The following is a 22,881-nucleotide window of genomic DNA, read 5'->3' on the forward strand; positions in this document are numbered from 1 at the left end:
TGCAGTTTTAGCCGTTTTCAGGGGACAGTAATCCTGGGCCCTGTTCCCTTACGACAGAAGCTGAAGTACTATCAGGCACCCTGCATTGTGATTCTAGGAGAAGTTGGCTTATTTTTTTTTGGTCTTAATTTCTGTAGTCCATTGGCCAGCACATACCTCTGACCTGAGAGTTGCCCCACATGGCCCATAGCTGACCCGCTGCTGACCACAGTGACCTTCTTGCGTCTTCCCTTGCCTGTTTCTCCTGTGTGTCTCCCGTGCTGGTGGCTGGCCCCCTCCCACCCCAGTCGTGCCCACTGGACATCTGGGCCTAAGGGATATGATGTCCTCCCTCTCCCTCCGCTCCTGCAAGTTCAGCCTCCCACAGCCCTGCCACCTCTTCCCCAAGGCTCTGACCTCATCGTCCTGCCCTGCCCGCCTGGATTCTGGCCCTGAGTGGGTCCCCTGGGCTGCGTGCAGAGGCCCTGCTAATGTTGTGCATGCGGTCACCGTCTCACTGCCTGCCCTGTCTGACAGCGGGCCACTTGGATGTGAGGTCTGGGCGCACAGTCCCAGGGAGCCCGACCCCCCCAGCGGCCCCAGCAGCGTGTTTGTGGACGTGGGCATCTGTCAAGTTTCCGGCCCCTCCTCTGTCCTGCTGCATTCCTGTGGTAGTAAAGAGGGGTTAAGCCTCAGACTCCTCCTGCCGCCACCAGGGCTCCCCCAGCTGTGGCTCCGTCCCCTCGCGGGTGCCCCTGGTCGGAGGTTGCACCCCATGGCATCCCAGCGGGGAAGGGGGTGAGGCCGTCCCGGGCCAGCAGCTTCCTTGTAAGAACACGAGGGGAAACTGCACTTGGACGCCCTAACTCCAGGTGAGAATCGGGTCCCGCGGGCCCTCTGGCTGCAGGGGAGTGTCTGAGCTGCGTGGCCAGGTACGAGGAATGAGGAGACACCGGATCCTAGGGGACAGGCCTCAGCCGGCATTGCTGGGCATCGTCGCCGCTGAGGTGGGAGCCCCCACGGCCTCCCCCAGACTTCCATGGGGGCGGAAGGCTGTGTGGGTGGTGGCCTTGCCGTCCTTGCTGCTGGGCTGGGACATTTGCACCCCCCACGCCCCGTGGGTCTGCAGTATGGCTGACAGCCCCTGCCCCGGGTTCCATGCCCGCCCACAGCATATTGGGGGTGCACCAGACGCCCCGGGGCTGGTGGCGGTGGCGTCGTAGACGGCTGCACCTGCTGCTGTGACCGGGCTGGGGGCCGCTGTGCTGGGGGGCCTCCCAGGCTGCTCTCAGGCACCTGCCCCCCGCACTGCAGCCAGTAAGGGGCCTGCTCCCCGAGGGCCCTGCACGGCCTGGCGCTTGGAGCAGGGGCTGGAGAGCTGCATCTGCGTCTCCCCCGCTGAGACCATCAGCCGCCCTGCCCTGCGGGGTGGAGCTCTCCACCTTTGTAAAGGCTGCCATCCCCGCCCCACCTCTGCCCTTTCCTGGGCCACTTTCTCCACCTCTCTGAGCTCAGCTGCTTCAGCCCTGGATCCGAGACAGAATGTCTCAAAGCCAGTAAGCCGGTGTCCTCTGGAAAGATGCACACCCCACGGGGTCAGGAGTACACAGGGTCCTGGGAGGGGGGGGGGGGACCCAGGAGGGCTGGCCGGCAGGGAGAGCCTGTGGGCGGGCTTCCAGAGATGTCCAGAGAAAGACAGCTTTGAGAAGGGAGGATGGGCGGCAACTTCCCCAATGTAACCGGCTTCTAGAATCATCTACACGTAGACTTGGAGGATAAGATTCCTGGAGCCATGTACTTCCTCTTCTCATTTCATACTGAGGCCAGGGGCCAGGAGTACGTAGAAAACTACCCCCAGCCTCCCCATTGCGTAGGTGAGGCTGTGAGGCTGCACAGCCGGGGGTGGGGGCCCAGAGGCCGTGGCTCCCACTCTGGTCCAGGCCGCTGCCCCCTCCGACCCCGACCCTTGTCATCATGGACAAATCCCTGTCGATTGCCTGGAGACCTGCCCAGCTCTGGCCCATCCAGGCTAGGGCGCCTGCTTTCCCGGAGGCCGGGGTGGGCCGTGTAGACACGCATGTGAGTCCTTCCTCTTTGTGGCTCTGTCACGTGAAGGGTCCTGTGTATTCTGTTGGTGGCCAGTGGCACCCTTTCCGGGTTTTGGTATGAAGCCACTGTGAGCGTCTTGCGCCAGCTTTTTGTGGGCCTCTTTGTGTTTCTCTGCGTGGATACCCAGGGTGGGCAGAGCCATGGGAAGGGCAGGGCCGCGTCCTTTAAGGGAGGCAGACCTTGCTGTTGTGGCCTTCCCGTCCCTCCAGGACTTGGGGGTGTCCACACAATGTTCAGTAGAGTTTTTTAAGTTGAGTTAAAATTCACACAGTGTAAAATTCGCCGTGTTCACCATCTTAAAATGTACACTTCAGTGGTTTTTAATATCTGCAACGGTGTGTGCAGCCGTCACCACGAATGACCCGGAACCTTGTGTTATCCCCAAAGAAACCGCACAGTCCCCTGGCCCAGCCCCTGGCCACCGTGGATCTGCTTTCTATCCCTGTGGATCTGGGCACTTCTTGTCCGTGGAACCACATGGCGCGAGGCCCGTGCCCGCCTCCTTCGCCGGCACGTTTTAGAGGTTTAGCTGTGTGGTGTGTCATTGGGGCACGGACCCTGCTTTAGCACAGGTTGCTGGCTGTTGGGTCCTTCCTGTCCTGTGACTCGTAAGTCTGCAGTGACCACACGTGCATGTGTGCAGGCGCTCACGTGGGACCGGGTTCTTGTTTCTCCCGAGTGCACCGGCGTGGGGGTGCTGGGGCCTTTCTGAGGGGCTGCCCCCTGCTTTCCTCCCTTTCCTATGGCTCTGCGTGCCCCGGGGTGGGCTTGGCGTTCCATCCCTGACGCTCTGGGTGACCCCAGGCTGGGAGGGTGTGACTGCCCAGAGCATGCAGCTCCATGAACGTGTGTGCTCCCCTCTGCTGTCTTCCAGCCACCCAGGTGGACCCAGCTGACCTCCAGGAGCTGTTCCAGCAGACGTCGGCCAGCATCTTCCGAATCAACTCCAATGGTGAGTCTGTGCCAGGCCTGGTCTCACCTCCCCCGACCTGGCCATCTTGGGCCACTGAGCACGTCACAGGAGGTCGAGGTGACATGGGGTGGTGGGCGTGCCCGTGGCCATCCTCTTACTCAGCCACCCTGCAGCCCAGGAGAGCACTGTGGTCTCAGGGCAGGGCGGCGGTGGCCCGTGTGTCCACCGCTCCCTGCAATCTGGACAAGTGCCCCCCCAGGAAGGGGTGCCTCAGAGGCTCCTTCTGACTGGCCGCATGGGCCGCCTCATAGGTCACTGGGATCAGGAGTGAGAGCCCTGTCTCACCCCATCCTTAGCTCCTGTAGATCGGGGGGATGGGGGGTGGCTCGCCATACCCTGTGGGCCAGGGTCGGTGTTTGCCCCTGAGCCCTGAGCTCTGCCAGGTCAGCAGGAGAGTGCTGACCAGGAGAGGAGAAAAAGCCGCCTCTCTAGACCTAGGGTGCCTGTGGGCCTGTGCCTGAAGGGCTGGGGAGAGGGCTGTGCCTGGGACACTCTGCTGGGGGCATGGCTGGCCGATGTGGGGCTGGGGCTGGGCTGTGGCAGCAGCTGTCCTGGCCCTGGCTGCTCACGGTCACTGTGGTCTCCTTGGCCTCAGCCCCCATGTCCTTGGGCTTCTTACCCTGCCTCTGCTGGGGGTGGGGAATGTGCCCTGGAGTCTGGGGATCAGCCGGTGGGGGTCCTTCTGCTCCTGATGCCCGTCCCTTCTCTTGGCAGTGACCTCCTTGGAGCAGAGCCTCCAGGCCCTGGGGACGCCGAATGACATGCAGGAGCTGAGGGAGAGCCTGTGAGTGTGTGATCGTGTACATGCCCGTGGGTGTGCACAGGCGTGCCCTGCACCCACTTGTGTGCCTGCCTGTCACATACCAGCCCCACACCTGCCAGGACCACATGCACGCCCCACACACCTGAGGGCCAGCCGAGCTCGTGCTCGCAGCCTGAGGCTGAGCTCACACCCAGCGTGTCCCTCCATGGGGCACACCCATGCACGCCGGTGTCTGCTCAGGTGGCAGACATGCGTCTGCTTGCGTGCTTTTTGGCCCAAATGTGTGTGTCACGCACCAGAGCTCATTGACAGGGCCTGCGCACGTGTGAACGCACCTGTGGACACACCAGGTGACAAGGTGCACCGTGTGCAGAGGCAGCTTGCAGGTGGTGGACACACAGGCTGGGTTGGAGCGGGGCTTTGTGGTTTTGGTTCTGCCCCTGTGGGGGTCCTGTTGGGCTTTCCTTTTCCTAGGATGAGGCTGTGCTCCTCACAGAAAGGCTTCTCAGGAGCTGGGTCTATGGGGAGCGAGAAAGGCGATTTCTGCAGGGGGGGCTAGCCTGGCTGGCATGGGGCAGGGGGCAGCTCTGTTTACGCCCTGCTACCCAGGGCCTGGTGACACTTCATGAGAAAGCTGGGCGATCCCAGCATGGCCCGGGTGGGGAGCACCGAGGGGGAGCCTGAGACCTGCATTTACACCCTCGTTCCCTTTGCCACCTCCTTTCCAGGGGACCCTGGGTTGTTTGAGCCTGAGCCTCCTGCCTGGGAAGGATGATGGTGTGGGGCGGTAGACCAAATGTGTTCTGAGGGGTGTGGGCTGTGGCCAAGACCACATGTCTCTTCTTGGCATTGATGTCTGTTGGAGAGGCCACAGCCCCTTTCCATCTATTTATCCATCACCCTGTCCATCTGTGTGTCCATCCAGCCACCCACCCGTGCATTCATTCCCTTACCCGTATGCCCACCCACCTGTCCATCTATCCACCTGGACATCCATCTACCCATCCACCCATCTACCCACCCACCTACCTACCCGTCTCCCTGTCCAGCCACCACCTACCCACCCATCTACCCACCTACCTACCTACCCGTCTCCCTGTCCAGCCACCACCTACCCACCCATCTACCCACCCACCTACCTACCCGTCTCCCTGTCCAGCCACCACCTACCCACCCATCTATCCATCCACCCACCCATGCATTGGTTCACCCATCCATCTCACCCACTACCTGTCCATCCATCTTTCCTCCTGTCCATCCGTGCAAGCTAGCTGGGACCACTTCTGCTGAGTTTGGGGGTCCAGAACTTAAGGCAACTGAGGATCCTTTGCAGGTTTTATGTACCATTCTGTTTTTAATTATTTTTATTTATTTTTTTAAAATAACATATTGTTTTCTGATTGTGAAAGTAGCATATGTTCATTATAGGAAATGGGGCCACACAGGATGTCTGAGGAGCCACTGTTAACGTTTCGGTACTTCCTGCCAGCCTCTTGTCAAGTCCTTACGCGTTTTGCAGAATTGGATTTCAGTGAATAATGTTCCGGATCCCGCTTTTTACCGTTAGGAATCTGGGGTGTGTGTGCCCTCATTACACACTAGAAACACGCTCTTCAGAGCTGCGGAGGACACTGTTGAACCTGGGTGATTAGCGGGAACAGTGCTGTGGTGGATCCTTCTATTCGTGCCTGTTTCCAGGTTGGGTCCCTGGAGCGGTGTCCCCCAGGTTGAGTGGCTGGCATTCTCAGGGCCCTGGCCCCTGAGTGTGTTTCCAGGGCTGCCTTGCCCAGCTGGCTGGAGGCTGGGGTCACTGGTGTGGGCCTGGAGAGGAGAGCCAGCTCCTGCACCTTCCTGCCCGACGCCGGGCCTGCCCGTGTGATGGAGTGTGGCTGGGACCACTGCCCCCGTTCCTGCCCCATCGACCTCAGCTTTCAGATCCAGCAGCTCTGGCTTTGGCACCTTCCTGTCCCCCCCCAACCAGAACCCCGTTCCCACCAGAGCCCCTCTGCGGGGTAGCTCCTCATTAGGCTGCAGGCCTCGGGCCTTCCAGGACCCCTTTCATGGTGGAATTTGTGCATATCATGGATTGTTAGCATTTTTAAATGACTGAGGCTAGCATAAGCTGCCAACTCTGGGTTTTCTCCACGTTGACAGTCAGTGGCTTTTTTATTTTGTCAAGGAAGGACTAAAAAAGGTTCACTACAATCCATTATTGCCCTAACTTTGCAGAAGACAAGGCATTTCGGTATGACAGAAGCGGGTGGGCTCTGATTTCGGGAGAGAGGACATTCCTTCAAGGTGAATACATCTAGCGGCCTAAGATCCTCACAGAGTTGAGCCTGATCGTCTCGCCTTGCGCCAGATACGTGTGGGCTTTGTTTGGCATTTGTGTCAGGACTCTGAGGGGACCCCGCCTTGGGCACCGTCATGGGCTCCCCAGTTGGCTGAGGTGGTCAGGTTGGAGAACTCTCTCCCCTGTGGAGTGAAGCTCAGTGGCCGCGGGACCTTGTCTACCTGTCTGTCTCTTGGGGGTGTCACCCTGGCTGCTGTGGAATGGAGGGATGGGTGTTCCAGAAGCCCTGTGTGAGCAGTGTGCCTGTGGCCAGGGGCCTGTCCCCTCAGCCTCATGAACACGCTGTGGGACAGGCCTGGCTCCGGTTTGTAGGGCCCCGGGCACAGCATCAGGGTGGTGGGGCTCGGCCCACACCTGGCTGCTGCTGGGCTGTGCACACAGCGGGCAGAGAGGCTCCTTCTGGGCTGGACGTGGACGGCTCCCCAGCTCTGGTGCTCCGGTGCTCCCAGCTCCTCCGAGCGGGCATGGGGCTGGACCGCGCTGCCTGCCTCTCACAACAGGCTGGAGTCCCGTGGTGGTCGAAGTGCAGACAAGCTCTCCCCTGTCTGTCTGCCACACTGGCATCTGTGAGGGGCCCTGTGGGCTTCGGCCTCACTAAAGCATAGGGAGGGCCTGCACGGGGCCTGGGAGACGCCAGGAGAGTGGTCATGGGGGTCCTGGAGGCTGCAGTGGGCTGGGTGCCCCGAACCAGGACTGGCGGACCTTGGGGGCAGAAAGCAGAGGCGGGCGGGTGGCCCTGCCCGGGTGTGTGGGGTGCATGCCAACCCCTCACCTCTCACTTTTCCACCTTCACACGGGCATCTCTTCCCCAGTGCCACCTCCCTCAGGGGCTGCTCCTCAGCTCCCTCCCCCAGAAACACCTCGACTGCCTGCCGTATCCTGTGCCCGGGGTGATAGCCCCAGGGGCAATGCTTGGGTACATGTCTGGAGGCTCATGAAGCAGGGCACCCCGAGGGATGCATGGGCCATCCTGCTGTCCAGCATGGCCTGCCTTTTCTACTCCAGAGCCCCCCCTTAGTGTGCCCCCCCACGCCCCACGGTGGCCTCCCCCCACCCCCCACCGCACTCCCTGGCACCCCACCGTGTCTGTAGCCTGGTGCCCTGGCCAGCTCAGCCCTGGAACCATGCGCTGACAGGCTGCAGCAGTGGGGCATGGCGGGGGGGCGGGGGGCAGCCTGTCCCCTCCTGGCTGTGTGACATGCAGAGTGACGCGGCTGTCCCTGTCTTTGACGTGAGGACCCAGACCCTCCCAGCGGTGTCCTGTGGGAAGGTGGCAGTGAGGGCGTCTGTGCCTGGTGCTGGGCTCAGCCCCGCAGAGGTCCAGTCAGACCTGACTGCAGTGGGAGGACGGCCAGAGCAGGGGTGCGGGTGGAGGGAGCCGTGGGGGACGGAGAATGGCCTCAGAGGGTAGCATTGCTTCCTGCAGGGTCTGGCGGCTGCCTGGGCCCCCAGCTCAGGAGCTCTGCTGCGGTCCCCAGAGCCCCGAGCCCCCCTGCCCTGTGTTGCTGGAGGGTGGCCTGGCTGGGGCGGGGGGTGGGGAGCGGAGCTCTGCCTGGAGGCCTGTGTGGGGACGCTTGCTGATCACCGGGTGTGTGGGGCGGCTCCTGCCTGGAGGCTGGACTGGACGGGGCAGGTGTGCCTGGGGGAGGGAAGGGGAGGAGGGTGGGTGGTCTGGAGCCCTGACCCATCCTCAGGGGGCCATGGCAGTGCCTCCTCCTCCTAGTGACCGGCCTCACCCACCTGCCTCACAGGGGTGCGGGTCCTCATTTGACGATGGAGGCCAGGTACCTGGCAGGCTGCCCCTGCCCCCATGCGGTGCTGAGGGCCTGGTCCTGTCCCTGGACCTGGTCTGCGGGTTGCTCCTGCTGTCGGCACTCCTGTTCTCCATTCTCACCCAACCCGACGGCACCCCTCCCTCTCCCTGGTTTGCAACGCGGGGGTGAGTCTGTGTTCACGAAGGGGGCTTCCAGCCTGGAGAGGGGAGGTGATCACCTAGTGTCCCACTCCTAGTGTGGGACAGAGGGGACGGTCTCCCTGGGATGTTCTGACCGTTGCAGGTTTGTGGGGGCTGCTGCATGCGTGTCCTCTCACTTGACCCTGTGCAGGTCGAGGTGGCCCCACGTGGGGTCCCACGTGGGGGTGTGTGTGAGAGGTGTCTGCTCAGGGTCTGCCCGATGCCGCCCGGGGGTTAGGGCTGAGGCCCGGGGTGGGGGGGCAGGGTGGAGGCCCCGGTGGGCGGTTGTGGGGGCAGGGCAGAGGCCCTGGTGGCGGGATAGGGCCCTGGGGTGCCCCTGGCTCCGAGTGGGCAGCACCTTCCTCCCCTCAGCAGGATTTGTGTCCGGATCGGCTCCGAGGCGATCAGGGAGGCCTGGATCACACTAATCCAGCACTGCACGGGGCTGGGGTCTTGGAGGGGCTCAGTGCTGACAGCCCAGGGCTGCTGTGGAGGCACCGGGCAGGCTCTGTCTTCCTCCTCCCAGAGCTCAGACCAGCCGGATCTGGTGCCACATGAGCTTCTCATTCCAGCCCGGTCACGCGTGCACGTGGCTGCAGAGACGGAGCCAGGATTTGCTTAAGAACCGGGGTTGGGGGGACACACTTCCAGCCCGCTCTGTCCTCTGCTGTCAGAAGTTGTCCGCGGTGGCATTGGCCCCCATCATCTGGGCTGACCTGAGATCTGCCGCTGACTCCTCGGAGCCGCCTCGGGGCCCGGGGCCTCCCCGACTCCGTCAGAAAGCTGAGGCGGGGGAGGGAGGACTTTGCCGGGCTGCACACAACTGCTCCCGGGAAGTTGGGGTGCCGGCACCTGTCACCTTAACCTGGGGATGCTGTCAGGACTCGGGCGTGATGCTCAGCTCCGTCTCTAGGGGAAGCCTGACAGCAGCCCTGGGGCCAGACGCGAGGCCTGGAGGCCAGTGGGACTGAAACCTCAGAGCTGGTGAGCCAGATTGGCAGGTGCTGTGAGGAGGCTTGTGTTGGCTCCAGGATATCTGGGACTCAGCTGAGAACACTCAGAGCTGGGGTGCCTCCGCAGCTGGGGCTGGAACATCTAGAAGCTTCTTCACCACTCGCGGTCAGCAGGCAGATGCAGAACTGAGCTGGCATGTCCCCCGCAGCATCCGCATGCGGGCTCCCTGTGGCACGGCAGCCTCACGGGGGCTGAACTTCCTCGGCTCAGGGCTCTGGCGCAGATGCTCTAGCGAAGAAGGTGTGATTGAGCCTGTCCCGATTCAAGGAGAAGGGACCCAGCCCCACCTCTCAGTGGGGGCGGTTAGAAGCTTTTGCAGCCAGTCTTCAAACTGCTGCAAACTCCAAAGCAGCAGTGGGCATGTTGGAGGAGCCCCGAAACGGGGGTCTGCCCAGGGGGGTCAGTGAGGTGGGCACAGGCCAGACCACGTGGGCCTTGTAGGCCTGGCACATGGCTTGGGCTTTATATGCACAGCAGTGGGAAGCCAGTGGAAGGTTCTAGAATGCAGTGGCATGATGGATGGACGTGAAGGCAAGTTGGAGGAGGAGGAGGTCACTGTGGGTGGAGGGAACTGCCGGAGAGGCAGGGAGGATTGCTGTGTAGGGCCTGGACAGCCGCCCCCTCGGTCTGGTGGGTCAGGGGCTGAGCTCCTGCCTGACTGGTAACCCCCCCCTCTGACCCCAGGCAGCTGGGACCCTTGAGCATCCCCAGTGGCCACACTGCTGTGCTGGGGGATAGCCTCGCCTGTGGGACTGGATAAGGGCAGGCCCGGGTGCTTGCCTAAGGGGCTTGGGACCGGTGAGCACATGTTGGGCACATGCTGGGCCCACAGAGCATGGGCAGTTTCCTCCTGGTTTCCCAGAACCACCTCAAGGCCTCAATGGCTGAGTAGTATTCCACTGTTGGACGTCCCTCCAAATCCATAGGTCAGAACTAACCCAGGGGGACGGGGCTAGGAGCGGGGCCTCAGGAAGGGGAGTAGGTCCTGCGGGGGCAGCCATCACAAATGGGACGAGCGCCCATGTAAAAGGACCCCAGAGAGCCCCCTGGCCCCTTCCACCCTTTGAGGATGCTGCAAGGAGGTGCCATCTGTGAACCGGAAGGCGGTCCTCGTCGGACACAAAAGCTGCCAGCGTCCCGATCCTGGACTTCCAGACTCCAGCCATGAGGGGACTCGTCCGCTGTCTCTAAGGCGTCCTGTCGTGGTGTTTGTTAGAGCAGCCTGAGCATGCTGACATACCGCTCATCAGCTGACAGGCTGGGGACTGTTTCCTCTGGGTTGTTATGAGGAAAGCTGCTGTGGGCTCGTGTGTGGACGAGCGTTTTCTGTTCGCTCAAGGGGGCACCCAGGCGTGGCATTGCTGGGCTTGGCTGTGTTTAACGCTGGGGCGCTGCCAGACTTTTCCACGGTGGCTGCGCCGTTACCTTCCCACCAGCAGTGCACGAGGCTTCCGACTCCTCCACGTCCTCGCCGACACTTGTTACCCGTCTGTGACTGTGGCCATCTGGTGGGGACGAGGCGCTGTCTCACTAGGATGCTGATTTGTATTTCCTGATAACGACGTTGAGTGAGCATCTTTTCACGGACATGTTGACCGTTTGTATGTCTTTGAAGATGTGTCTGTTCAGGTCCTTTTCCCATTTTTGAATTGGGTTCTTTGGTCTTTTTATTGTTGAGATACTCTCTCCTTCTAGAAGCTTCTAGCCTGTGCATCCCTTGCTCTCCTGGGCTTTTGCCTTCCCTGGTGTGGATCATGCGTCATTCTCCTTTGCTGGCTCCTCCTCCTTGTTCCAGCCTCTTTCCTTCTCTTGCTTCCTTCCCATGTTGGGGGGACACACATCTGTGGCGTTCCCGTGGCACGCTGTCCCCTGAAGAGACGTAGCTGGTGGCCGTGGGCGCCCCTCACCTTCACCCGCCCTGGCTCTCCTGCCCAAACGTGTCTCCTCCCTGCTCTGCTCCTCCAGAGCTCCTGGGCCTGAGCCTCCAGGCCCTCCTTTGACCGCTGATTGCCCGCCCTGGCCACGCTTCGTGTGCGACGCTGCCCCTCACTTAGCCTCCTGACCCCTGCCTCCCTGTGCAGCTCGGCCGGATGGCGCCCCTTCTTCCGCAGACTTGCCTGGGCACCAGAGGCTGGGGGGTGCCTGGGTCTTGCTGGCTGCCTGCCGTGTGTCCCGCCTGAGCCCTTGAGCTCCCCTGAGCCCCTGGGAATGTAGCATGGGGCAGGAGTCCAGGCTAGTTTTTTTGTTTTTATCATGATTATCCAGTTATTCCCCACTATTTGTTGAAAGGATTGTCCTTTCCCTGTTGTGAGTACCTTGGCACCAAGGTAACCAAAAATTACTTTATCATGTATGTGTGGCTGCATTTTGGGTTATTCTGTTTCATTGGTTTGTACGTCTGTCTTTTTGACAGCACCGTGTTGTCTTAATCACTAAGTTTTAGAGTAAGTCCTGACATCCGTCCTGGACGCCTACAGCTTTTTGTGAAATTCTTTTGGATACTTCCAGTGCTTTGTATTTCCATATCAATTTTAGAATAGCTTGTCAATTTCTGCTATTTTCTTATCCTGCTTTAATTTTACTTGAGATTGCATTGACTCTGTAGACCAACTTAAGGAGAATTGACCTCTTAACAATCTTGAGTTTTCCAACCTGTGAAGATGGTCAGGATTTCTCTGATGTAAGTGTTCTTCCATTTTCTCCGGCAGTTCCTTTTAAGGTTAATGTGCAGGTTTTGTGTGTATTTTATTCAATTTATCGTTAATAATTTCGTGTTTTTTAATACTATTCTATAAATTATTATTGTTTAAATTTCACTTTGTGGTTGTTGGTTACAAGTGTACAGAAATACGCCTGATTTTGTGTGTTGCCTTGTGTCCTGGGACTTCAGCCGAACAAGTTCTCTTCTTTGTTCTGGTTGTCCTAGAGTTTTTATAACGAATATGTGTCAAATTTTATCAAATACTTTTTGTAATTTATATAATTTACGGAGATGGTTTTCTCCTTTTAAAATTTATTCTGTTACTATGAGCATTTCATTCATGGTTTTTTGAGTGTTAGGTCAACCCTGTGCTCCTGGGATGGAATCCTCTTGGTCATGATCTATTATTCCTTTCATGGGGGGCCGAGGGGGCGCCCATCGGTCAGGGCCAGGCAGCCAGGGCCACAAGGATGTCTGGAGATCGCCCGTCCCCATGGTGCTCGTTTTAATAAAGAGCCTCATAGAGAGAGGGGCACACACCATAAACAGGAGGAGACTGGCAGAAAATGAAACACGAGGAAGGAGGGCTGCAGCCACGGTGAGGGCAGCTGTGGAAGGAGGAGCGGGGCTCACCTGCTCACAGCAGAGAAGACAGAAAACCAGCATTCACAGGCCACCTAAGAAGCCAGCAAGCCAGTCACGAGGGAAGGAGAGAGCGAGCGTACAGGTAGAATAAAGTTCATTCATTCATAAAGCATGAACCAGTAACAAAGAAATAGGAATAAGAGAGACCAGGACTCCAGATCCAACACGAAAAGGCTGATTAGGAAATACTGTGAATCTCTTATGACAATAAACTGATACTTCATAACTAAGATGAACCAGAAAAATTTCTCAGAAGGTATAAATTCTCAAAACTGACTCAAGAAGAAAGGGAAAACCTAAATAGCTCTCTATCGGAGGATTTACGTGTGTCCTTAAAAACATTCCCACAAACACCCAGGATCGGAGGTCGCAGTGACACCACACCCTCCCCAGAATGCGGAGCGCTCAGAGCACCTGAGCACAGACTAGAAGAAAACGTACTGCACGTCCCTGTACACACAGTAGCAGAGATCCTTAAAGAGACGTTGGAACGCAGGCTCTCCCAGTCGTGGAAGGGACTGTCTCCGCGCCGCTTCTGTGTTCTAGCCGGGGGGCACAGCGGGGCGGGAGTGCGAGCTCTTTGTGACATCAGGGCAGAAGTGGAGGGGGCGGTGGGAGCAGGGACGGGGTGGGGGGCAAGCTTGCCCCCCCAGGGGAGGTGGCCTCCATGAGCCGGAGGCATTTGTCCCGCTGCCCCCCTCCGTCCAGTGTCCTCTTGTCTGGGCGGCTGTTGCTGGTCACAAGCCCTGGGCATGGCTGCCTGTACCCGTTGTCCATCAGGGTGGCTGCAGAGGTGGTAGGGGGTGCAGGCAGCGAGGCAGGGGTCTGTCCAGCACGGTGAGAGCGGGGACGAGGTGACAGGAGCGGGGACTGTGCTTCCACGGATAACATGCGGCCGTGCCTGAGAGCTCTGGGGTTTGGAGGGCGTGGCTGAACTCCCGGGACGGGACGTTCCAGCTGCAGGCTGCTGGTGAGATGCAGTGCTGGGCACGAGGGGGCACGTGGGAGCAGTGGGCGAGAGGTGGCCCGAGTCTGGGTCAGTGCCCGAGGGTCGCCCTGCTCTCAAGAATGAGAGGAGAGAGGCTTTGGGAAGGGCGGCCCTGGGGCTTTGGCTGGAAGGACTAGAGGGATGGAGTTGCCGTGGGTGAGCCTGCGGAGGGGCGGGTGGTTTGGGCACGTGGAGTTTGAGATGCCACTGCACGTCCAGGTGGAGGTGCTTAGCGGGCTGTTGGTGGGGCCAGGCCTGAGTTCAGGCCCAGGTGTAGACGGGTGTGGGGGACGGTGGCACACAGGTGACTGAAGGCCACGAGGCTAAAGGAGAGCACCCAGGAGGTGAGCACGGGGAGCGAAGAGGGTGGTCCAGGGTCTGAGCTCCAGGTGCAGACACGAGGTCAGGGAGGTGAGGAGCCAGCGAAGCCCCTTGAGCAGCATGGCCCCAAGCTGGGGGGGGGGGTGCCAGGAGGGCAAACTGTGGGCCATGGGGTGGGAGGGAGCGTGGGGACCATGGGAGGAGGTGCAGTAAGGAGAGTGGGGGGCTCAGTGGTGCGCAACGGTTGAGTGAATCCGAGGGGAAAACGTGTTCTGCGGTTTCCCGTAATTTGTTGGTGGCCTGGTGGAAAGGGTGCTCATGCTGCGGTCCTCAGATGGCACCCTCCCAGGCTGGCCTGGGGGCTCCTTCCCATCCCCCCCACCCCGCCCCCGGCTCTATGCTGCACCATCTGTGTGGCCTAAGGGCGGGTGTCAGGGACCCGGGCGCAGGTCAGACGGTGCCCCCACCCCTGCCACGCGGGGTCTTGCAGGGAGCAAAGGGGGCGTCATGCTGCAACTCAGAGGGTCAGGAGGGCTCCTCTCTGGTGCATGTGCCCGCAGAAGGCCCGAGGGCAGGGTTTGCCCCCGGTGTCACTCTGTTCAGGGGGGCCGTGATCATCCCGAAGCGGGTGAGGAGCTGGTCTTTTCAGTCCCTTCGCGGTCACACTCAGAGCCACAAACCACAGTCCGGGGCCCGGCCCCCAGTGTTCTCGAGTCTGGAGGTGGGAGAGTCACCCCGGCCCACAGCGACTGTGGTGCCAGGGGTGTCTGCGGCCACGCCGCTCCCCCAGCTTCCCGACCTCGCTGACCCCCGGACTCTGGGCCCAGGCTACTGCCCAGACGCAGCTTGTGTGCGGGGCATGCAGGGGCCGTGCGGGGAGGGGCTCCTGACCGTGGCAGCTCGGGAGTTACGTGCGCTGTGGGCCGTCCGCCCCAGTCCAGACTCACCCCTGTCGCTCTCTCCCTCCTCCCTCACCCCTGTCCCTGCCTTCTCCATCTGTGGGTGTGTCCGTCCGTCCCTCTGGGCCCTCATCCCCTCCCGTGGCTGCTCTCTTGTGCCTCTGGTCTTCCTACTGGTTCTCCCGCTCCTGTTGACTTGTGCCGCTGCGACCCCGACCCCTGCTCCTGCTCTTGTCCGGTTGCCTTTCTGCCACCCTGGCCCCTCCCTCCGTCCCCTCCCCGTCCCCTCTCTCTTCCCTGGCCGCTGCAGGCACACGGTGCAGCAGGAGACCAACAAGACCATCGCGGCCAGCACCAGTGCCCTGAGGCAGATGTCGGCGCTCCTGCGGGGCTGCTCCCGGGTATGTGGCCCTGGCGGCCGGGGGGGCGGAGTGGGGGGAAGGCCTGGGGCTGGGGGGCCCCTGGGGAGATTGGTGGGCCCAGGATGCCTGCGCTGGCCTGGGCTTGGCCGGTGCGCCACCTGGGCCGGAGCTCGATGTGCTCGCTGGGCGCCTGCCGTATGCCCAGCGCTGCTGTGGAGGCCCCGAGTCCTAGCCGGATTGTCTGGACAGAGACGCCTGACACCCCGCCCCCGCCGCCACCTCCCGTCACCCACCCTCCACCCCTCACCACCGCGTCCTCACCCACGCCAGTGCCCATCGTCAGAGCACACACGTAGTCACGGGGTCACAATTGCCACCATCCTTGCAGCCATAGCCCCCTTCACAGCCCTGACCCTCATCACATCACCTGTGCCCTTCCCCATGCAGCCCCTCCCCCGTCCCCTTCACCCCTGGCCGCTTACTTCTCTCCACCCCCTTTTACTAGCTCAGCACATCCCCATCTTTGTTATCCACGCCCTCTCCCATTCCCAAAGGCTGGGGCGTGTGGTCACAAAGCCTTAATTACTCTTAAACCCTTGGCCGTCCTGGGAGAGGGGCCGTGTTCATGAGTAAAGCTCATCACACGCTGCCCAGGGCGCCTGCCCACTACACCGGCAGACCTGGGTGCCTGTCTGGCCCGGGATGTGGCAGTGTGGCCTCTGCAGACAGAGGCTGGACCGTGCTGGGGAGGGTTCCCGTGACAGGCCCGGGGAGCTGACTCTGCCACCACCCGGTGACCGCGGCGGTCCACCGGGCGAGAGCCGGTGCAGACGCCACGTGCCGTGTGGCCCTGTGCATGTGCTCGCGTCGGGTGCGTCTGCCCGTCCTGCCTGTTGCTGTCCTCAGCCCCTTTATCTGGAGGGACGCCGAGGCCTGGAGACTGTCCCGCACAAAGCATCTCAGCCAGGGAGGAGTCTCGGCTAGATTGCCCCTCTGGTTTTTCTGGGCCCACGGTCCATGTGGTCACTGTGTGCACCACGAGGGCCGAGACTCCGAGCTTGAGTTCCTTGGGGGGTGGAGGGATCGCCTTTAGCCTAATGTGTCCTTCCATTTGTCCACCCACCCATGTAGCCACCCGTCTGTCCATCCATCCACCCATCTAAGAACCCAACACACACTGATTGAACACCTACTGTGTGTGAGGTGCTGAGAGAAGGCCACAGATGAGGCTCTCGCCGTTCCGTGGTCAGACAGCCTGGCTGGGAGGTGCTGGAATTGCTCCCTGCTGCCTCGGAGAAAAGGCTGTGCCCGTCACACGGGGCTGATGCTGGATCACCCAGCCCAGAGAGCGCTGAAGAGTCCCTGGGCTCTCGGCTCTGTCCCGGCACACACATAGAGTGCCCCTCACAAGAGCCTCCCCCGGACACTAAAACAGGCTCCTCAGACCCGCAGTCACATGGGGACCACACCGAGTCCCTCTGAAAAGTGCCCATCGGAAAGCTGGGGCCCCTGAACTGTGGCCAGCCTGCTCTTCTGCAGGGGCTCACATGAGCTGCATGGCGGCGGCAGAGGGGCGGGCACCAAGCTCGGGGCTGAGTTCCAGTTGGAGGTGGAGAGAGGCCCCCCGGCAGGGGTGGACACTCTGTGACTTGAGATGTAGGGTCTGCCTCTCCTGGGAGATGATGGGGGCAGGAGGGTCCAGGAGTCCACGTCGTGGTTCTGGTGCAGGGCACAGGGCATCGGTGTGGCTTTGTGCCGGTGTGGCCTGGAGAGACGTGAGCGTCGGGTCCTGGCGGCCGGGCGGTGCTCACGCAAACCTGAGCAGGCAGTGCCGGGTTTCGGGGCTGGCTGGTCTGTCCCCTTGCTCGGCAGTATGTCTTGAGCACCGGCTGTGTGCCAGGCATCATCCGGGGCACTGGGGTGCTGGAGTGTTGGCCCCCCGTCAATGTTGGCAAACAAGACGTGAAGGATGGAGGCCGTGCGCACTGCCGAGCGCCTGGTGGTGGGAGGGAGGTTTGATGAGTGCAGTTCTGACCCTGGGGGTGAGACCCAGCCTGGCGTGTGATTGGCCGCAGGTCCCTGGAGTCAGCGGCCAGGCTTCATGGCCTGCCTCCACCCCTGTGTGGCCATGAACCCACTTAGAACTCAGGCTGAGGCCTCCTGAGCCGTCAGGTAGAAGTCGTAACACTTCTCGTTGTGGGGACCAGACAGGTGCATCGTGGAGCAGCGCCTCGCTCCGTGGCCAGGGCTGAAGATGCGGGATCTGCTGGGGGTGGCGTCTACATGGGTGCTGGCCTGTGATGGCTGGGGCACAGTAGACAGGGATGAGCCCAGTCCAACAGCAGCGCGGTGGTGACAGCGTGAGGCTGCGGATGGGGGGCCGATCGTGGGGAACTGCAGCGCCCAGGGATGGAGGAGGCCGCGGGCGGGACGAGGCCTCAGCCGTCCTTATAGCTCACCTTCTCCCTTTGTAGCAGGAGTGTGTTCAGCTGGACCGCCTGAAAACTCAGCTCTCGGATGCCATTCAGCGCTACGGCGTGGTGCAGAAGGTGAGGCTCCCCAGGGAGGCCTGGCGGGCTGCGTGGGGTGGGCCTCGGGCCCTGCAGCTCCCCTTCTGGCAGTCTTGTCCCTGGGTTGGCCTGGTGGGGTCCCGTGCCCTAGAGCAGACGGAGGGCCAGGCCTGTAGACAGCCGACAATTGCCAGGAGCCGTGACCGCAACATGGGTAGTGAGGGATGTTTACCTGCGGGTGCTGCCTGGGAGGCACCTGGCAGGTGGGAAGAACGGGCATTCCTGTTCTGACAGGTGAGGACACTGAGACCCAGGGCTTACGTGTGGGGGAGGGGGCCATCCACCAGATTGTTGGCAGAGCCCGGCCTGGCACCCAGCCCGGCACCCAGCTTTCCCGAGGCCCAGGATAGCTGCGTCCTGTCACAGAGCTGAAGGTGGGCTCTGCTGTCAGGTCTTGTCCACTACCTTGTGCTTATCTGACCGTTTCTTCTCTCTTCCCCACCTTTTCTGTTCTTCCTGTTTTTCTCCATTCTTTAACAGAAAATTGCAGAGAAGTCCAGAGCCCTGCTTCCCACGGCACAGCGGGGTGGCAAACAGCAGGTGGGTGCCGAGTGATTCCTGTGGTCTGTGAGCGTTAGGTGACGGCCCAGCATCCAGTGCCCTTTGTGCTTGGGGAGAAGTGGGAAGCACTGGGCAGAGGCCCCATCCGAGGGGGCCTGACTTGGCGAAGAACCTTTTAAAAACCAGCATTTTGACCTTAGTTCCCTGGCACAGGCCGGAGACAGTCCTGAGTACAGACAGTTCTGCGTGCTGCGCGGGACTGACTTGGACCCGACCGGCCCTCTGGGGAGCAGAAACTGATAGAAATGGGAGGCGCCAGTGCGCCTGGAGTCGTGGATGAACAGGGGAGAGAGTGGTCAGAAACAGCGCTTGACGGTGTAATGGCTGAGATTTTTCCAAGGCTCTCCAAGTATTTCAAGCCACAGCTTAAAGAACCTCTGTGATAAACAGGATTAACTTACCAGTACTCATATCATAATAAAAATTTGAAAACCAAAGACAAAAAAATCCTAAAAGCAGACTAAAGCCCGAGAAGAGAAGTCACGGCATTTTTCAAGGAGTGACAAGACTTACAGCTGACGCCTGAGGTGGGTCCATGGAAGCCGGACAACAACGCGGAGCCGTCTTTAAAGTGCTGAGAGAAAGTGGTTGCTCACGTGGAATTCCATGCCTGCTGAAAATATTTTTAAGAAATGAGGGTAGAATGAAAACATTTTTGGAGAAGCACAAACAGAGGGAACTTGCCATCGACAGAACTCTGACAGGACCACAGGGAAGTGGTCCTGGGCAGATGGGTGCCAGCGGGAGGGGCCGCGCGTCCTGGAAGCGCTGATGTGTGGACACATCTGAGCTAACGTTGGCTGTTGAACAATGGTCCCTCCTTGGACGCGGAGCAACTCCCAGGAGCCTGACTGGCAGGCAGCACAGGAAGAGGGATGAGCCGTGTGGACGCTGCATGTCTGTAGCCTCCGAGAAGCGACAGGAGCTGTGGCCTACGGCAGCTTGCGGTGAGCCAGTGCGTCCCGCCTTATGCAGGGGACACTGACGGACAACACGAGAATATCAGTTACACGGTAAGTTGTTATAACCAGGAAATAATAAAACATACTTGACTAATTTAAAAGAAAGCCAAAAAAAGAAAAAAGAAAATAGGAAGGAAAACAGGAAACAAGTTGTAAGATGGTAGGTTTATACCAGGTTTGTGTATAACTCCATCAGAATGACCTGACCCCTCCGATGAAAAGGCCCAGATTGTCAGACTTGGTTAACTATAAATCCAGAAACGTGTTGAGAGTTAGAGAATGGACAGAGATATGTGTGAAGCCACCGCGCAAGGAAGACCGGCGCCCCGTGCCCGGGTCAGAGTGAGCGAGTCCGTGCGGAGCGGCGGCCCTGCCTCACAGGACAGCGTGGTGATTCACGTACAAGATGCGGTTCTGCCTCTGTGCCTGATAACATAGCCTCAAAATACGCAGGACAAAACCGACAGTGATAAAAGGAAAAATGGTAAATCCACAGTCACAGGTGGAGATTATAGCACACCTGTCGAGACGACTAATGAAGGAAACAGGAAAGTTTGGGGAGGGTCTGAGAGACTCTGTCAGTGCGATTAATGAACATGGTCTTGCCAAATGGTCGTTCGCGACACGGTAACCAGCTGCCGGAGAGCGAGCGGGAGAGTGTGCGTTCCTGCCGGTGTGCAGCGCGTGCTGGACTCTCCAGCCAGTCTCCGCAGGTTCCAGAGGGATGACGCGACCTGAAGTACGTTCTCGGATCAGCGCAATTAAACTCACATTTGATACCAAAAAGGCAATTTCCAGGCTTGGGAATGAAAATAATACAATTTGAAGGAACCCATAAATCAGAGAAGAAAGCAGAGTAGAAATTGGAAACGGTCGTGAAGTGAACAACGGAGAGAATGCAACAAATCCAAACTTGGGATGCAGCTGAAGCAGTGCTCCGAATGCTTCCCTCAGAAAGAAGAAAGTGTGAAAGTCACAGAGCTCATTCTCAATCTCATGAAGCTGGAAAGCAACACCAAATTAAATTCTAAGAAAATAGATAGGAAAAAGCAGAAATCAATGAAATATAAAGTAGATGCATATTGGACAAGTCCAACAAAGCCAAAACATTTTTTTAGAAAGATTAATAATAAATCCCACATGATTAGTCACGATACATAGAGAACAGATTACTAGTATCGGGAATGACAATGAGCATATTATGGATGCTACATATTAGGAAAAATAGAAGTTTGAAGATACTATGATACAACTTTACATCAATAAATTTGACAGGTGAAATAGAAAATTTTTTTTTTTTAGAAAAAAATGTAAGTTACCAAGACATACAGGAAGTCTGGAAAGCCCAGTATTTATTACAGACATGAAATCAATAATTAAATAATTTCCGTTGTTAAAATCCCACCAAAAAAAACTCTAGACCTAGATGACTTTACTGGTGAATTCTTCCAGATATTTGAGGAATAAGTGTTACTAGTTTATACAGACTCTTAAATAAAACACAAAAAGAGGGAACACATGTCACCTTGCTTTACGAGGCCAGCAAACCGTGATTCCAAGTTCCTATGAGGGTGTCACAAAAAGGAAACTAACATGTTCTCTCGTGAGCATAGGGACAAAAACCCTAACCGCATCACTAAAAGGCTAGATCTAGTAGTACGTAAAAAGGTAATACATCGTTACAAAGTGGGGCTTATTCTGGGGGTACGGAGTTGGTTTACGTTTGGAAATAGCCCATGTAAGCCGCCGTGTTCATAAAGTAAGAGAACCTACTGGGTTGTCCCACTAGGGAGAGGAGAGCACCGCCGAGGCTGGGGACCAGCACCCTCAGCAGGCTGGTGGATACGAGTGCCTTTAACCTGAGGTGGGCGTCTTCAGAAGCCCTACAGTTGGAAGCTTCCTCCTGAGACCCGGGACGAGACGCGGGTCTAGCACCGTTCTCTTCCCCACCGCCCTGGAGGGCGTGTGCAGTGCCCTGAGACACGACACAGAAGTGAGAGGCCTATGGAGGCCTGGGGAGGAAGAAGCCCCATCAGAGACCGCATGACTGCATTACTGGAAGATGTGGATGAGTCTGCAGTGAACTTAGAGCTAACAAGCGGTGGCAACAGGGTCAGTATACAAGGAAGCACTGGGTGCAGAAGACAGTGTGCAACGAAACTTAGAAAGTGACCCCGTTTGGAATGGCATCGGGACTAGGAAGAAGCCTTCGAACAGCTATTCGAGCAAGGGTGCTGCCATTGCACTAGGGAGTGGAGGGTCTGTTCAGGGCTTGATGCCGGGTTGGCCAGGGTTTGAGCTGGGAAAAAGGATCCTGTTGAGCAAATGACAAGTCCAAGGCCAGACACCCCTAGCTTTGCATCTCGGTGTTGGAGTAGCCAGGGAAACCGTGCACTCAGTCCCTGTGAAGAGAAGAGCCAGCAAGATCCGCTCCCGCGGTGGGCATGGTCCCCTGTGGCCAGTGGGTCCCTCCTGGCGGTTGATGCAGGGCCATTGGCTTGCACGCCTCCCCCGTCCTAGAGCAGAAGGACCCTGTCCCCTCCGCGCAGGGGACAGACACAGCAGTGGGCTTGGCCAGGTGCCATGGGATGCACGTGCTTTCGCCGAACAAAGAAGTCTGCATCGAGTCTGAAACAGGGAAAGACGTTGTCTTACGAGCCAGCAAGCCTGGCACGGCTGTGAAGGCTCTGTCTCTTGGTGAGAAAGTGCTCCAGGCCGTGGTCCATTCTTATGTGGCTGAGAGGGGCCAGGAGGGCACATGCACAAGACTGCCATGGCCAGCAGGTCCTTTACCGCAACCCGCCCCCCACGTGCAAGAAGCACTTCGGCTGGAACATGGACCTACAGGTGAAAGATAAGGCAATGAAGCTTCTAGAAGATACCATAGGAGTCTGTCTTCACATCTTTATGGTGAGCAGACATTTCTTACACAGATGAAAACGTACCAAGTATAAAGCAGATCAACTTGACTTCCTTAAATTAACACACCCTTAAGGGAGTGAAAATCAGTGTGAAAGAAGGTGTTCATGTACGCATGTCTGGAAAGGACTGATGTCCGTAATATGTGAAGATCTCTAAGAAATCAATAAGAGGCAGACAACTCATTTCAAAACCATGAAAGGGCAAGAGCCTTAGGCACGTCACAAAAGGGGACGTCCGCATGGCCGGCAAGCGCACGAACGTGTGCTCAGCAGGCGTCATCCGAAGCAGGCCAAAGGAGCCCATGGGGCTCGGTCACTGCCCGCCCCCTCGCACCCACCGGAATACTCCGTGCAGTCAGCCTCCAGGGTGCCGGGAGGCTGTGGGGCAGCCAGAAGTCTATGCCGATGGGAGCTGGCGGACGCCACCCTCTGGGCCCTGAAACACTTCCTGGATTCATGTGTTCTCTTTCCTGCGACCTTGCAGTCCCTCCCCAAGCGCATGGCCGGTGGGGATGCACATGTGCATTCACCTGAAGTCGCCAGCAGGCCCACCGTGTGATCTCAGACAGAGTGTTGAGCCAAAGAAGCCTGAAACCAGAGAGGAGGGAGGGCAAATCCCAGCCAAAGTAATGGGCAGGGTTAGAAGCCAGACAGTATTTCCCTTGGTTGGGGGCAGCATGATGGCTGGGGGGCTGCAGGGGCGCATCTGGGGTCCTGGTGATGTTCCATGTCCTGCCTGAAGTCTTCTCTTGGTAAGAATTCAGACCTGTGCACTTCTGATTTCTGGACCGAAGATGTGTTGTGTT

The 22,881-nt window shown here is 58.8% G+C and overlaps 1 protein-coding gene across 9 annotated transcripts in view; it reads left to right on the forward strand.

Moving 5' to 3' along the window:
• TSNARE1 (t-SNARE domain containing 1) overlaps positions 1-22,881 on the forward strand; it is a 155,236-nt gene that overhangs the window by 57,186 nt on the left and 75,169 nt on the right. For 8 of the 9 annotated variants that reach the window (XM_064587804.1, XM_064587803.1, XM_064587802.1 and 5 more), the window contains 5 exons: positions 2,963-3,040; positions 3,776-3,845; positions 15,010-15,100; positions 17,536-17,610; positions 18,112-18,171. In XM_064587804.1, the coding sequence (XP_064443874.1) occupies positions 2,963-3,040; positions 3,776-3,845; positions 15,010-15,100; positions 17,536-17,610; positions 18,112-18,171 (374 nt within the window). The remainder of the gene's footprint in view (positions 1-2,962; positions 3,041-3,775; positions 3,846-15,009; positions 15,101-17,535; positions 17,611-18,111; positions 18,172-22,881) is intronic. The other variant, XM_064587801.1, reaches the window with a different exon arrangement.

This window comes from Mirounga angustirostris, unplaced genomic scaffold (genome assembly GCF_029215605.1).
Source record: "Mirounga angustirostris isolate CCGP_5_RB_7025 unplaced genomic scaffold, mMirAng1.0.hap1 SCAF_4, whole genome shotgun sequence".
Classification (NCBI taxonomy): domain Eukaryota; kingdom Metazoa; phylum Chordata; class Mammalia; order Carnivora; family Phocidae; genus Mirounga; species Mirounga angustirostris.